Source organism: Triturus cristatus, chromosome 9, assembly GCF_964204655.1.
Source record: "Triturus cristatus chromosome 9, aTriCri1.1, whole genome shotgun sequence".
Taxonomy (NCBI): Eukaryota; Metazoa; Chordata; class Amphibia; order Caudata; family Salamandridae; genus Triturus; species Triturus cristatus.
In genome coordinates, this window is record NC_140592.1 from 928,757,922 (window position 1) to 928,775,658 (window position 17,737).

The window sequence follows — 17,737 nt, forward strand, 5'->3', positions numbered from 1 at the left end:
CACTCGGCCTATCATGCCGGCCTCACGGAGACCTTCACTAAGGTCTCTACGTATTGGTACTACACTCCGGAGCGCATACACGAACTGGACCATAGTAAAGGGGCCAATTGCTGGAGGGGTTGCGGGCAGATAGGAACGCTGACGCACGTATTGTGGGAGGGCCCCCTGCTAGCTGCCTTTTGGAGGGAGGTGATCGACAATGTGGATTCCCACTTTGACACCGAAATACCGCGTTTCCCGGCTTATAACCTATTAGGCCTCCCAAATGGGCTAACATACCCCTTAAAATCCCGCAGAGGCAGACAGATTGCCATTGCTTTGGGGTCGGCTGTCCAGACGACTCTAGTACATTGGCGTTCACCTACGGTCCCCACAGTCACGGGCTGGTTGCACAGATTGTGGCATGTGCTGGGGATGGAGAAGATGTCGCTGGCGGTGGCGGGCGACGCGGAGCAGTTTAATGACCTCTGGCAGCCGTTTAGGTCCCTACTGATCACGGAATTTAGAGAATTGACCTGCCCGCGATATCTGAGACTCCTGCGGCTTACTGCGCGGGAGGAGGAGGCCTCTTGAGGTGCCTGATGGGAAGTATCAGTGTACTCGGGGACCGGGAAGGTCCCACCGGAGGCGCGCGCTGGATTGGGAGGGGGTAGGGGAGGGGGGGGCGCGCGCTGGATTGGGAGGAGGTAGGGGAGGGGGGGGCCAGAGGGGAAGGGGCATTGGGAGTTGGGGAGGGCAGGGCGGGTGGGTTAGGGGGGGTTGTTGGGGGTAGAAATTTGGTTCCTTACTAGGTATCGGAGCAGCAGGTGGCCCTCCTGGGCAGGACAAGAGAGTGGATCTGGCGACACGGGAGGGGGCTCGGAGCTTTGAGGGACGGAGACCTCCCTGTGGTTTCTTAAGACAGCTTGTATCACAGGAGGGGCACGCATGGGGTTCACTTTGGAGGACGGTCTTACAGTGCTCGTCCGTGGGAGGGTAGGGGTCTCTTTGATTCCGTTTAAGACTAATCGCGGCCGGCCCTGCGGGGTTGTAGGCGGCATGCTATGTATAGTAAAGTCCTCATAACGCGAGTCACTGGGCTCTGAGACGGGCTGGTTATTTCGGGGAGTAACGTGCCGGCCCGCAGGGTTGTAGGCGGAAGTTACTGCTGTTGTCGGTGATACCTGGTTAAGACTAATAAAAAAGATTTAAACCTAAAAAAATCTTATTAATAAATATATGGTTCGAGTGTATCTTGAGGGCCCACTGCTCAGTGATGGGGAACCATCATACTTGTCATTCGTGACAAACCCATGCCATTGATTTATTTTAATCAGGTTTCGCTTAAACCTTATCCCATGTATGTTGGGCTTTCCCTTCTGCATTTTTTCCACTCAAGCTTTGCCATGTTGCCCACTTGATGGTGTCTCGCCCCAATCTGATTTGCATATGTTTTTCTTTTTTACGTTTTATTCTGAACATAGCAAGAGATTTGTATTCCAATCATGCTCAAATATTAATTCAGAAGACACACAATTGATGGACGGAATGCAGAACAAATCAAAACATTCACCCCCAGTCAAGAGATCTGGGTTAAATCCATCATTCTTTTGCTCACTATGCCATCCCAGTTTAGACCTAGCCATATGCAAATCAGTCTTGACCCTGTGCCTCATGGGAACAGTCCAGCCCGAACTGCCAAGCCAGGTCCTCCTGGACCGGAAACAAGCATCCTAGGAGCGGTTACGGGGTTTCACCCCTCTTCAGCCAGGATAGCTTGAATCCAGTGGCACAGTGAGCCCAGGACCTACGTCTGGGCATACCTGGCGCACGTGGGGCGAGAAAGCAAAAGACACACATTTGATGGACGGAATGCAGAACAAATCAAAACATTCACCCCCAGTCAAGAGATCTGGGTTAAATCCATCATCCTTTTGCTCACCATGCCACCTGACCCTGTGCCTCATGGGAACAGTCCAGGCCGAACTGCCAAGCCAGGTCCTCCCTGGACCGGAAACAAGCTTCCCAGGACCGGTTTCAGGGTTTCACCCCTCTTCAGCCTGGATAGCTTGAATCCAGTGCCACAGGCAGCCCAGGACCCACGTCTGGGCATACCTGGCGCACTTTGGGCGAGAAAGCAAAAGACACACAATTGATGGACGGAATGCAGAACAAATCAAAACATTCACCCACAGTCAAGAGATCTGGGTTAAATCCATCATTCTTTTGCTCACCATGCCACCCCAATTTAGACCTAGCCATATGCAAATCAGTTTTGCCCCTGTGCCTCATGGGAACAGTCCAGCCCGAACTGCCAAGCCAGGTCCTCCCTGACCGGAAACAAGCATCCTAGGACCGGTTTCAGGGTTTCACCCCTCTTCAGCCAGGATAGCTTGAATCTAGTGGCACAGTGAGCCCAGGACCCACGTCTGGGCATACCTGGCGCACTTAGGGCGAGAAAGCAAAAGACACACAATTGATGGACAGAATGCAGAACAAATCAAAACATTTACCCCCAGTCAAGAGATCTGGGTTAAATGCATCAATTTTATGCTCACCATGCCACCCCAGTTTAGACCTACCCTTATGCAAATCAGTTTTGACCCTGTGTCTCATGGGAACAGTCCAGCCCGAACTGCCAAGCCAGGTCCTCCCTGACCGGAAACAAGCATCCTAGGACCGGTTTCAGGGTTTCACCCCTCTTCAGCCAGGATAGCTTGAATCTAGTGGCACAGTGAGCCCAGGACCCACGTCTGGGCATACCTGGTGCACTTAGGGCAAGAAAGCAAAAGACACACAATTGATGGACAGAATGCAGAACAAATCAAAACATTCACCCGCAGTCAAGAGATCTGGGTTAAATCCATCATTCTTTTGCTCACCATGCCAACTGACCCTGTGCCTCATAGGAACAGTCCAGCTCGAACTGCCAAGCCAGGTCCTCCCTGGACCGGAAACAAGCATCCTAGGACCGGTTTCGGGGTTTCACGGCTCTCTTCAGCCAGGATAGCTTGAATCCAGTGGCACAGTGAGCCCAGTCCAGCCCGAACTGCCAAGCCAGGTCCTCCGTGGACCGGAAACAAGCATCCTAGGACCGGTTTCGGGGTTTCACCCCTCTTCAGCCAGGATAGATTGAATCCAGTGGCACAGTGAGCCCAGGACCTACGTCTGGGCATACCTGGCGCACTTTGGGCGAGAAAGCAAAAGACACACAATTGATGGACAGAATGCAGAACAAATCAAAACATTCACCCGCAGTCAAGAGGTCTGGGTTAAATCCATCATTCTTTTGCTCACCATGCCACCTGACCCTGTGCCTCATGGGAACAGTCCAGCCTGAACTGCCAAGCCAGGTCCTCCCTGGACCGGAAACAAGCATCCAAGGACCGGTTTTGGGGTTTCACCCCTCTCTTCAGCCAGGATAGCTTGAATCCAGTGGCACAGTGAGCCCAGGACCCACGTCTGGGCATACCTGGCGCACTTTGGGCGAGAAAGCAAAAGACACACAATTGATGGACGGAATGCAGAACAAATCAAAACATTCACCCCCAGTCAAGAGATCTGGGTTAAATCCATCATTCTTTTGCTCACCATGCCACCCCAATTTAGACCTAGCCATATGCAAATCAGTCTTGACCCTGTGCCTCATGGGAACAGTCCAGCCTGAACTGCCAAGCCAGGTTCTCCCTGACCGGAAACAAGCATCCTAGGACCGATTTCGGGGTTTCACCCCTCTTCAGCCAGGATAGATTGAATCCAGTGGCACAGTGAGCCCAGGACCTACGTCTGGGCATACCTGGCGCACTTTGGGCGAGAAAGCAAAAGACACACAATTGATGGACAGAATGCAGAACAAATCAAAACATTCACCCGCAGTCAAGAGGTCTGGGTTAAATCCATCATTCTTTTGCTCACCATGCCACCTGACCCTGTGCCTCATGGGAACCGTCCAGCCTGAACTGCCAAGCCAGGTCCTCCCTGGACCAGAAACAAGCATCCTAGGACCGGTTTCAGGATTTCACCCCTCTTCAGCCAGGATAGCTTGAATCCAGTGGCACAGTGAGCCCAGGACCCATGTCTGGGCATACCTGGCGCACTTAGGGCAAGAAAGCAAAAGACACACAATTGATGGACAGAATGCAGAACAAATCAAAACATTTACCCCCAGTCAAGAGATCTGGGCTAAATCTATCAATCTTTTGCTCACCATGCCACCCCAGTTTAGACCTAGCCATATGCAAATCAGTCTTGACCCTGTGCCTCATGGGAACAGTCCAGCCTGAACTGCCAAGCCAGGTCATCCCTGGACCGGAAACAAGCATCCTAGGACCCGTTTCAGGGTTTCACCCCTCTTCAGCCAGGATAGATTGAATCCAGTGGCACAGTGAGCCCAGGACCCACGTCTGGGCATACCTGGCACACTTAGGGCAAGAAAGCAAAAGACACACAATTGATGGACAGAATGCAGAACAAATCAAAACATTCACCCCCAGTCAAGAGATCTGGGTTAAATCCATCAATCTTTTGCCGGTCCTAGGATGCTTGGTTCCAGTCCAGGGAGGACCTGGCTTGGCAGTTCGGGCTGGACTGTTCCCATGAGGCACAGGGTCAAGACTAATTTGCATATGGCTGGGTTCAAACTGGAATGGCATGGTGAGCAAAAAAACGATGGATTTAGGCCCAGTTCTCTGTACTGGGGTGAATGTATGACATTGTTCTTCATTCTGTCCATCAACTGTTGTTTTTGCATTTGTCACCCCGAGTGGGACGGGTATGCTCAGACGTGAGTCCCGTGCTCTCCATGCCACTGGAATCAAGCTATCCTGGCTGAAGAGGGGTGAAACCCCGAAACCGGTCCTAGGATGCTTGGTTCCAGTCCAGGGAGGACCTGGCTTGGCAGTTCGGGCTGGACTGTTCCCATGAGGCACAGAGTCAAGACTGATTTGCACATGGCTGGGTTCAAACTGGAATGGCATGGTGAGCAAAAAAACGATGGATTTAGGCCCAGATCTCTGTACTGGGGTGAATATATGACATTGTTCTGCATTCTGTCCATCAACTGTTGTTTTTAAATATTAATTCAGGCAATGCCGCCCGGTATTGTATTTTTTTTACGATTGCTGCCTGTTCCTCTAGTTTGCTACTGTGTTGCTTCCTTTCTGTGTCTTTCATTAAAAACCATGATTTTGTACACTTGATGAAATGAATTGTATTTAATGTTTTTAATTGGTTTTATTGCTGTCTTTTTTATGTATGCAATATTTATATGTACTTTTATGATTAATATGGAAATTAAGCAAATAAAGTGACTTTGACTCAGAATCCAATGTCACATGTGCACCATTATTTTTACTTTGTGCGGTTTATATGATGTCTTATCTGTGCATATAATATTATTTCTAATAGGTGACTTCTCTGTGTGTAAGGCCGTGTACGAGGCCTATATGATAGTATGTGTTTCACGGCTATGCTTATGTGTTATCAGTATTAGCTACTGATATTCCAAATAGTGTACCTATACTTCACAGCCACATAGCATATGTGTTATGTCATTAATTATTACTTTTAGATAGATGCCTTAGGTGCATCCAAATATGCAACAGGCTTGAAGGCTCATCACTAGAGTGCACTTTCACCAAAAATGTCAACTCCACATTTCTTAAAAAAGAATGCATGGAGGATTTTGACACCTTCTCACACCTTTTTCAATTTACAAGAAAAAATTAAAAAAGACTCAATGCTCCGTCTCAGGGCAGAGAGAATCAAACTGTCCAGGGGTTGCATCTCCTATGTCATTGGGCACTTTTCTTAGACACAGTCTAGCACAGTCCATGGACTGAATTTGACCTTGGGGCAGATACACAGGTTCTGCACCACACGTTTCATTATACCAAATGATTAGCCGCTAACTGTTATGGATTAGGATACATAGGAGACATACTTATAAATATAATGCTTAGCTTTTTCATGTTGTTCACTTTCTTCATGATTGCTGATGCCAACTTGCTTGCGATTGTAGCTACCATTTTGCTACATCATAGTTTTGGCCATAATAAAGGCCTTTAACATACAACTCTAAATGTACTATCTGTCTACTAACCATGGGGTGAGAAAACGGAAACTCACTACAAACCTGTTACATCTTTGGTAGGATTGCTTGATTGTCCCAATATGGGCCCGTGTTGAGGTATAATGTCAGTTCCTGGGACATTTTTCTTTTTTCTCTGGCCACACAACTGATGAGTAAACCTTTGTGATCTGGGAATAAGAGAAATCTTGTACCTTTAGTGTTACTGGTCAATGCATATGACTGGCTGTCATTTTTCTGACCAAGTGCAATTGTTAAAATGATGGGAAGGAAAGTGGTGGTCATAATTTCTGCTGCCTTGCATGGGTTAGGTGGGTGTGGATGTCTTGTGTAAGACCTCATATGGCAAACACTGTACGATTTGCCCATATCTGAATGGAAAAATGCCTTACATTGGCAAATACCTTCTGCATCAACTGCAATACCAAACTAGGGGGAAACATGTGCAAAGAGCAATGAAGGACAAAGTAACTTTTCAGCAAGCCATGCTCACCGCTAACCAATGGACACATTACTTGGTAATGGAAAGTGTGTCAAGGTCCATTGAGGAAGTCCAGGAAAATGTGCATTGCAAACATTTTAGAGGAATGCTTTGCAGACAGTTTGGTACAAGATGTAAAATCACGAGAGAAAAAGAGAGAGAGAGAGAGAGAGAGAGAGATGATTTCAATAGGAATATATACAAAATGTAGCTACGACGGTGTGAATGCAATAAACTTGATTGCCACGGTGAACAAATTAGTGATGGTCTTCTGTTGAACTGATAGTGATGGTATGTGAGACCGGAAGCAAAACCATGGAACAACAGTGTCAGGGCAGTACACTTTACTAATCCTGCTTTACAACACATCCTTAAGGTCTCCACACCCACACATATGCATCCTATAATCATCTTCAGGATTGTCCATGTAACGGAAGACAAGTTGCCCTGATTGTCATTGATATATCACATGATAACAGCCCATTAAAATATATTTACAAGCAGCATTCACTCATGGACATTTCCACCTGTGAATGTGATTCACTCAGTGAAGATTTTAGAAATGAAAGACCTGCTGCATTGATGCAACTCCAGGTGCATCGACAGCACCCATCACTGCATCCAAAACTGCATCCTCCACTGCAGTCATGCAGTGTCAGTTAAGGAGATTATTGGGGCCCCGGGCAACACATTTATTGGGGGACAGCTTTTAAAACACTATTGAATTGTGTTACCCATTTTCTGCTAATTCAAGCACACAATGCCGAGCAATATCGAATCTTACGTCACATTTTCAGGAAAGGAATCATAAAAATAGCCAAAATGTCTTGGATAAGGCCCCAAAATCCTTAGGATTACTCTCGGTAGAGAGAGATAGACTCTGAGGCAGAGGTAGGCTGAGAGAACAATCATGTTTCCCTGGAAGATGGGGGCCCTCGTCAATTGCCCACTTTTCCCATGCCTTAAAATGTCTCTGCAGTCAAGACAACACTCAGCACTTAAGCAGACAACACTCCGCACTTAAGCAAAGATTGCACCTTACACTGCTGCCCCACAAAATCTCACCAGTCTAGCCAGAAAGAAATTTAGCACTGCACCCAAGGAGACATCTAGCACTGCTGACTTGACTACAGTGATTAGTTTTACTATTACAACTGCAACCACTAGTACCACCTCTGATGCAAACAAAAGGGCTGCCTCTACTGCAACTGCAGTGTCTGTCTCTGCTGTAATCACCATCACAACCTCTGTTGAGCACCTATTTAGTGACCATCATGGCCATCTCTGTTGTGACTACCATTGCCACCTTTTCCACACCTACAATTGTCACCTCTACAGGTACAACACCGGCCACCTTAGCGCACCCCACATTGGACATTACTTCCAGTCACGATTCAGGTGCTGGCCTATCTGCACCACCCCGGTCATGCACATTGCTATCTGTCAAAAGACCATGCACCACATCTAAGCAGGGAACATCATATAATTTTAGTTTAAGGGCATTGAGGAAGATCACAAAACATCGCCATCCCCATCCCCGAAGGCTACAATATAACTCACTGGGACTGAGACAACAGACACGTGGGTGGAACTGCCACCATCTACAAGGATACCATCCACTGCCCGACATCCCCAGATGACCCGATCCCAATAATGGAACATCTCAACTTCCAACTCCACACAGACAGAAGAAGAACAATCAGAGGCATCCTTGCCTACAGACCACCAGGACCATGCCCCAGATTCTGCAACACCATTTCAGACCTCATCTATCCGATTGCAATCAAGTCTGAGCACTCCAGCTTCCTAGGGGACCTCAATTTCCCCCTCAATTACCCCAGGGAAGCAAACACCACCGACCTCCTGGAGAGCATGAGCAACATCAGCCTCAAGCAGCTTGTCACCGACCCTACCCACAGTGCAGGACACACACTCAACCCCATCTTCACCTTCCACGTCTGAGTCAAGTACAACCACGCCACACAACTCACCTGGCCTGACCACTACAGTGTACACTTCACCATCTCAGGACCCACCAATGCCGGCATATGTCCACCCCTCAAATCCACATGCAGAGACTGGAAAAATATCGTAGAAGACCAGAGAAACAATGCTCTCTCCTCCCGCCTTCCAGACTCTACACCCAACCCAGAACAAGCAGCCAAAAATCTCTCCCAGTGAATCACAGAATGCGCCAACACAATCACCCTCTCCAAGACAGTCATGTTCAAAGGACCAACCAAAAGAGCCAGCTGGTTCACAGACAAAATGCAATCTACCAAGTGCAACTGCAGGCAACTAGAAAGGATGTGGCTCATCAACAAAAAGACGGAAAACCACACCACCTTCAGGACAGCATTGAACCAGTACCACCACCTCCTGCAAGAAACCAAGAAGAATGCCCTTGCAGACGCTAGCAGACAGCATTGAAGCCAGCACAAACCACAGCAAGGAACTCTTCACCATCGTGCAGGAATTCTCCAATCCCACTGCCACTGAGAATGACATTACACACTCCCAGGAACTGTGCAACAACCTTGCTGACTTCTTCCATGACAAGATCTCAGCCATCTCCAAAAACATAAAATGCCAAACCTCTGCTGCCAACAGTATCAACCAGCTCACACCCACAAACACAAACCCCGAACACCTGCTCACCCACTGAGACCTCCTCACCACACAAGACACTATATGCATCATGAACTCCATGCACTGAGGAGCACCCACTGCCCCCTGCCCCCACCACATTCTCAACCTCAGAAGTAAGACAATCGACGACGAGCTCAGGAAAGTCTAAAACCCCTCCATTGCCTTGGCCTCCTGCCCTGAGGACTGAAAACACATTGAAGTGGAGCCCCTCCTGAAAAAACCATCCACCGAGCCAGCTAAACAGAAAAACTACCTGCCAATCTCTCTGCTCCCCATCCAGCAAAGGTCCTTGAGAAAGTGATCAACCACTAACTCACCCAATACCTAGAATACCACAACCTCCAGGAACCCTCCCAATACAGATTTAGAGCCAACCACAGCACCAATACAGCCCTGACCACAGCCCCAGACGACATCAGGTCCTTCCTGGACTGCAGAGAAACAGTGGTCCTCATCCTCCTGGACCTGTCAGCCATGTTTGACACCGTCGCCCTGATGAACAGACTCCACCACATAAGATTCCAAGGAGACATCCTCAAATGGATAACCTCATACCTCACCGGTAGAACCCAGAGGATTCTTCTACCACCGTTCACCTCGGAGCCCAAGAAGATCATTTGCGGAGTCCTTCAAGGATCACCCCTCCGCCCCACCTTTTTGAACACATACATGACCCTACTTGGCTGACACAGTCAGATTGCAAGGACTAAACATCATCTCCTACGTCGACAACACCCAGCTCATCCTCTCACTGGCCAAAGACCCTCCACTATCAGAACCAACTTCCACAGATGCATGAGGAACGTCACTGACTGGTTGAAGGACAACTGTATCAAACTCCACACAGACAAGAAGGAAGTTCTCATCTTTGGGAACAACGCCTCACCTCGGGACGACGCATGGTGGCCTATGGAACTCGGCCAGCCCCAACAGACCATGCCCGCAACTTCAGCATCATCCTGGACAGCAAGGTATCTATGAAGAAACAAGTCAATGTAGTCTCATTCACCTGCGTCCACACCCTACACCTGCTCCCCAAGAACTTCAGGTGTCTCCCAGTCAACATCAAAAGAACTGCCATGCAGGCCCTCATCGCCAGCAGATTGGAATAGGGAAACACACTCCTCATAGAAATCACTGCACGCTTCCTGGAGAGACACCAGACAATACAAAAGTCAAATGCAAGATTTATCCTAGACCGCCCCAAAAGGCCCCACATCACAACCCACCTAAAAAAACTACACTGGCTCCTGATCCAGAAGAGATGCCAGTTCAAGATGCTGCCCCATGCTTACAAGGCCTTGCACAACGAAGGACCAGCATAAATAAAAAAAAAGGCTGACCTCCCACCAACCGACTAGACATCTTCTATCTGCTTCCCACTACCTCGCAGACACCCCACGGATCTGTCAAATCAACAGCGGAGGATGCTTCTTCTTGCACCTGGTGTCCAAAGCATTGAACAACCTTCCCCTGAACCTCAGGACTGCACTATCACTGCAGCAATTCAGGAAAGAACTCAAGACATAGATGTATGAATGAACAACCAACCACGCAGCAGCCAACATCTCCAGCACCTCCAGCACAGGTGATTTACCATGCTCTATAAATGTTTGATTGATTGATTGATTGACATGAAGTAAATGCTCATGAAGGAGGAAACTGTTTTGGCAGTAGAGTAATCAGATGACCATGATGCTTGGACATCGTCTCGACCCGCAGATGGTGAGAATACAGATGACATCTGCTACAGTGTGGTAAAGCCACATTCAGAGATAATTCTGATTCTGCAGGAGTAGACACAATGCATGTCAAACTCTCATAGCAACATATGGTACATTGGCACAATACCAGTCTGCCCTCCTTGAGATAAGGGACACCTTCCAGTGGAAGGTGGTGCATTTGAGACAAGTGAGCCAGTCAACACAGCATAACTGGGTTGAACAAGGCTGCCTTCACCTACTCAAACACCTGTGCTCTGATTCACCTGATCACTTCATTTCTAACCCTGAGTGACCAGATGGGGAAAAGTCATGTGTCTGATGGTTCAACATTTGAAAGTCTGGAAAAGGTCCTGAAGAAACAGGAGATGGCATCTTCCATCACAATGCCCTTTTCAGAAAGTGGCAGTACCAGCACTGCAGCATCCATCGCCCCCAATTCTTGTCCAAAGACCTCTGTGTAAATGGAAGGGAGAAGATCAATCCATACTGCATAATTTCCTGTGCCACCTCAGGAGCCTGACAGTAAGAAACAGGATTAGGTCACGATTTAGAAATGTGGCTTTTGTTATGCTGCAGTAGTAGGCCTCCCAGCTCAATGTTTTGAAATTGCATTTTTGTTGTTGTACTGCTTTTCAGCGTATTTAGTTTTTGGAATACAGTTTGTTATATGACAAACTTTTATTCACAGTCGAATGGGTTAGTGTGAATATTATACCTCCTAAATATGGCCCACAAACCATGAAGTGTGTTGGAAGGAGTTGAAACTAAAAGTGCTTGTGCAATCCTTGCCCTTATGTCTGTCCACTTACATGGTGATGCCATGTTTCTACTCTCTCTTACTTCTCACTTTCCCCAACATATCTTGTGCCATGACCTGGAACCACGCCTCTTCTGAAATATGTCCATCTCATCTTCCTTACTTATTAGATCCAATTCCACTTCCCACTGGAACAATCACAAATTGAATGACTGTGCTCATGTTCTAGCATCTCCAGTGCTGTGTAGACACTAGAGTCGGCATTAATGTGGTACAAAGGTCATTCTCATGCATACCTGCTTTAGAATGAGATCAAACATGAGGATGAAGCTGTTCAGGTTCATCTCTTCTTCATCGCAGTCAAAGTCAATTGCCCTGCCGGCGCCATGGCTGTAGTTCTTCAAGGGACTCCGGAAGGGACTCCGCATGGGGCTGCGGAACGGGCTTTGGAATGGGCTTGGGAAGGGACTCAGCATACCATGCTGGACTCTGCGTCCAGGGTCCGAAGCAATGCTCCCCTGTGTCAAAGTAAAAGACAGACATCTTACAATGATAAAATACAATCATATATTCAGACATGCCCAGTGCACTTTCTCAGTGCACTCTCAGTATCTTTTGGGCTTCATGGCACACGTTAATAGACAGCTTTATTAAGCAGTATTAAATATTATTCAGTATATCAATTTACCACTAAACAAAGAAACAAAAAGTCAATAAATAGTTATCACCGCTGATTTTGGAAAGATGAACTGCAAAGTTATCCTTTTCGGTATTCAAACCTTTGGAATCAGCATCTAGGCAGCAGGTGCTCTATCCATTCATCTTATAAATTATGCCAAACACATTTTATGGGCATTGTGGAACGTAAAACTGTTGTTGCTTGGGTATTCTGGATTGTTTTTTAACCATGGCTTTCCCATTTGACACCTATGCGTGCCTCTTTATTAATACTAGGGTGCTAGACATATACATTGAGCACAGCAGTTCCTGGGTGGGAAAGTTGACAATTATTTTATAATCCAGGCAGGTGTTTGTGGTTTATAGAGGAGATTTCATGTATAGTACAGTTTCAAGACATTAAGTGGAATTAGACAAATATTAGAGTACATCACAACCCACCTTAAAGTGTTGTGCATGTATTTATTTAGTTAACAGGTATAAGAGAAATGCATTGCAGAGTTTACAATTAGATGTGGAAGTGGAGTTTTCTGCTGCCTTCCTTTGGCCCTACAAAATATTCCTCCATTCAGTGCTAGTGCAAGGATTTTTGACCCCATGGGCAACAGGCAATGGCAAAGACAATAGGCTTGTTTTTTAAAGAAAAATTAGCATTCGTATGCACTCGAAGTTTTGAAAATGTACAATCATGATTTTCCCAATGCAGGCTGTTGTATTTATATGTGTGCATACCTTAGGATTAATCACGGTGTAGATTACTCTGTCTCCATTGTGATTAATCCCCTCTGATGGCCCTGCAGAGCAAGGCAAAAGCCCGGGGAACCCGCACCGAGTAGGTTGCAGAACGGGGCAGGACCCTTGATGTTTGTATGACTACAGGGCTACCCCTTGAAGCCGTGAGGTGATTGGAGATGAGTTGCCTCTACCATAATTGAATGGAGTGATAAGAGGATTAAAGAGATAAATTATCTTTTTTTTAAGAAATATGGAGCAGCTATCTGCCCTTAGATACACAGCAGTATAGTTTATCTCCATCTGCATTTTCCAGGGTGGGTTTTTGTTGCCCTGAAGAAAGTCCAGGCCCTTGTAGGACTGAAACATGTTGGCTTTAGGGTCATAGGATATTCCTATTTGACCCCCCCACCCCCCTTTTTACATTTTTAATAACCCTAGCAGATCCAAGAATAAAGGGATACCGGGATTTGCTTGCGGTTTTTTAATCTTTAATTCCCCCCTGGTCACATTATCACAAAGAGCTGCCTGAAATACAGTTGAGCCCACCCTGACTTTTAGGTGTCAGGGTGACCCGATGATGAAGCATGACACCACTAGGGTGTGTGAGGGTAATTAAAACAAAAAGAGTTGTTTCCTTCCCCAGTCCTTAGTGGGTCTCTTCATCTTAGGACTTCCCATTGGTACCTTATCAGGGTCTATTATAGAAGAGACGTGGTTAACATCCACGCATCCAAGGAGTAGTCATTGTGATTCAGTGGTTTGCACATGGGAGGGCGTACTCCCTCGTGAGATTTCCTCTCTGCCCTTACGGCATAGGGAAAGGGTCCTTTGCCTTGTTTGCCATAGTTGTGTTAACCTGTAGAGTATGGGCCATCGGAGGCTGGCCTGTCATTCCACCCACTTAATTTAGATGCAGGAAAAATAGGGGTTGAGCCTGTATCACCCTCTAGAGTCTAGGCTAAGAAAAGAGGCATAAACTCTAGCAGGTTAGATTAAAATGATTTTTTCAGAGATAACTTATTATTAGTAATCAAAAAGTAAACATATCAAACTGTTATTTAAATCTTATTATACATCTTTTATATATCTAACAGTATTTACTTGTCATCAACAAGGTGTCATTGTTGTGTAGAAAAGAGAGGCAGCTGGCAAAGAAAGGGTTTTACTTCAGTCTAGAGTTTGTGCAAAAAAAAAAATACAAAACAATACAAAATCTCATACATGAAAAAGGAATTGTGCAACCAAAAGCAATTTCAAGTTAACATGTTATAGTATAATCACATGTATGAATATCGAGCACAATCCTTGCTAGGGATACAATGTACAAAACATGATGAACAAATCCATTATTCAGGAGTAAAGTACTGTCACCAGATGAGGACCAGCTCTTGGAGTGAACAATCAATTGTCTCTAGCAAATGAGAGCACTGCTCTTTGGCAAAGTTAAAACCTTGTTTTATTAATCTTGTGAGGCGAAATTCCTGGAATGGATGGTCTCACCTAATTTAGATGGACAGAATTACAGGTAAGCTTTCACTGCCCGTCACTGCCAGGAAAACCCTGGTGGGTAAGGGGCAGTGAAAGCTGCTAAATACTCCCCTCCCCATTGGAGCAGACTTCCATGGTGATGGGAGCAATTTTTTTTTCTCAAAAAGAAAATCTTGTTTTGGGATTTTCTTTTTGAAAACAGAAAAAGTAAATTCCGTGGTGCAGGACTCCCATCCTGCTAACAGAGCCCTGCACCAAAGAGGAAAATACATTTACAGGAACCGCTGTGGTGGCAGTTCCTGCCAATGCTTTATAAATGACCACCAGCAAGGTGGCACTTTATAAATCTGGCGGATGTACTCTTGGCTGGCAGACGTAACATCATTTATTGTGCAGCAGGCAGTCGTATCTTGGGATGCTAACAGAGGTGCCAGAAGTAAGACTCAAAACCTTCCTTGCTGCAGCAGGCAGACATAAGTTGGGCTGCTAATAGAGTTCCTAGAAGTAAGAAACAAATCCTTCCATGCTGCAGTTTCAGAAGTAACTTGGACTGCTAGTAGAGGTGCCAGAAGTATGACAAGTCCTTCCTTGCTGAGGCAGGCAGGAATACCTTGGACTCCTAATAAAGGTGCCAGGAGTAAGCCCCAGATCCTTCCTTCCTTCAACAGGCAAGAGTACGTTGGGCTCCTACTAGAGATGCCAGGTGTTAGACACAAATTCTTCTTTGCTGTAGCAGACTACAGTACTCTGGCCTGCTGCAAGAGGTGCCACGAACCCTTCCTTGCTGCATAAGGCAACAGTACCTTGACCTCCTACTGGAAGTGCAATTAGTAAGATGCAAATCATTACTTGCAGTAGCAGGAGGCAGGACCTTAGGATGTTCCTTTGGTGAATAATTCAAACTTTTAACATTCAACATGAGCATCTTTTATTTTTCAAAATGTTTATTACAGTTATGCCCTGGGCATTGCAATATGATTTCTAATTGAAAACTCGTTGGCGCATCAAGTAGATAACACCTTGTGAAACCGGGGTTAGGGGTCTTGATCTGTTGAGCTGAAGCAGCTCCCGGCATGTCAGATAAGACAAGAATGACCTGGCTAGTTACTGATATGTTGCTGTTGTGTCAGCACACAAGGTAATAATTAATGATTTAAAACATTTCTTTCAATAAAGTCAAAAACAATCAAAAGAAGTAATACCATTTAGTCAAACAGGATTTAGAGCTAATTACTCTACTTGTGACACCGTAGTGGCTTTATCCTACCTAACCCACCGGGCAACATGCAAACAACAACTCCCACTCTTTGTCTGTTTTGTTGACTACTCATCAGCCTTTGACCTGGTTGACAGGAACAGCTTATGGAGAAAGCTTGGAGACGGGGGCATACCCAACAACTTGCTCCAGGAAATCATTTTGCTTTAACCGTTCACTTGGGTACGAGTCAGGCTAACGCAGACAGCGGTCAGCAGAAAAATCCAGACAGACAATGGCCTTAAGCAAGGCTGCATGCTAGCACCCCTGCTCTTCAACCTCTACAATGCAGAGATGGGTGCAGCCTTGAAACATGCAAACCTAATACCAGGGCCAGACTGGTCGTAACGGGCATTGGGCATTTCCTCGGGAGGTTGTAAGAGTTAAGAGCGGTGGGGGTCTGTTTTGCAGCAGTCCTGCCATAGATATCAGCTCCCAGTTACAAAAATGCAGCAGTGCTGGGGGCTGCTTTAGTTAAACAGCAGTACTTCACACTTTCACTCTTGCCCATCCCCTAACCGGCACCAATCCCCCACCCCATCCCTCCACCTCCACCCCTACCCCTACCGCCTCCCGGCCAGTCCCATAAAATTGACAGGCTGATTTGTGTTCTTAGTTCAGCCCTGCCTAATACCATCCAAAGTCGGCACTACTAAGGTTCCACTACTACAATATGGTGATAACGTCATCCGCCTGGACCACTCCAGAGTTGGCCTAAAGAGAATCCTAAATTCCCTGCACAAGTACAACCAGGAGAACAAGATGGTGGTAAATGGTACCAAGACCGAAGTACTAGATTTGGTAACGTAACAAAAATGTCAAACTATACCTGTAGCCTGGGCCCATTAAAAATTGAAACAGTGGCCAGTTACAACTACCTAGGTGTTTGGTATCAACTAAAGGAGGAGTCAAAAAGTACCTCACACACACCACAACAAAAGCGTAAGCAATTATAATCAGAGCATGCAACTTAAACAATGCCAGGGAAAGTCCTTCCACCGTCCCAATAAGACGAGTAATCGTTGCAACGCTCTTACCAACTATCAGGTATTGTCATGAAGCTTATCCGGGTCAACTATTCAACATCATGGATAAGTATCAGCTCAAGGCATACAAAATGGTCTTTAGACTTCCTACATACCTCCGGAGTTACTTAATAAGGTTGAAATTTGGCTTAGAGTGCCAAACCTTGGCAAGTATTGCGGCCTTGGGACTGGAGAGTTTGCAGCTTTAGTGTGCTGCCATCAAAGCAATGTTGAAAACACAAACATAAAGATTGTCGAAGGCAAGTTACATGGATAACCTCGGTAAATCCAAGATATTACAAGCAGTGGGGCAATCATCCACTAAGGTCCAATCAGACTGCCTCAGACCCCAACACTACCTCAGCTGCGCCATGCTGAAAGCATGCCTGACACAAACAATGTTTGCAAGGCTTATAGTTTCAGTTCAGTTCAGTTTATTGTTATTAGTTAATAAAAACCGTCACAATACAAGTTAAAATCCGCTTTATTTTTTTTTTTTATTTTTTTTAATAATCAATTTTCTAAAAAACATTGATTAATATTGGTGCAACACAGAAGAATAGCATGAATTTGTTAAAATAGAACGTTATAAGTTCATTCAATTCATAATTGTAGGTACACTTCACCAGTTTGTTAATGTAGCGTATGTGTCTGTAAGAAAAGGAGAAAATTCCACAGTTCTAGATATCATTCTTCTATTGTTTTATCATCATATCAATATCTTATAGTCTTACGTCTGGACAGAATCCTTGTGCTGTTGTATACTACTTACAATTCTGTTTTACTGCTTTGTCATGAGTTTGCAAAAACTTCAGAAGTTTACAATTTAACTGAGGATCTGTGGAATCCAGACTTCTCATGATGGCTGTTCTACACGT

At 45.9% G+C, this 17,737-nt stretch overlaps 1 protein-coding gene across 1 annotated transcript in view; it reads right to left on the bottom strand.

Moving 5' to 3' along the window:
- The window catches only part of UNC79 (unc-79 subunit of NALCN channel complex), a 628,882-nt gene that overhangs the window by 379,752 nt on the left and 231,393 nt on the right, over nucleotides 1-17,737 (bottom strand). The window contains exon 18 of the mRNA XM_085626482.1: nucleotides 11,975-12,196. Within this exon, the coding sequence (XP_085482608.1) occupies nucleotides 11,975-12,196 (222 nt within the window). The remainder of the gene's footprint in view (nucleotides 1-11,974; nucleotides 12,197-17,737) is intronic.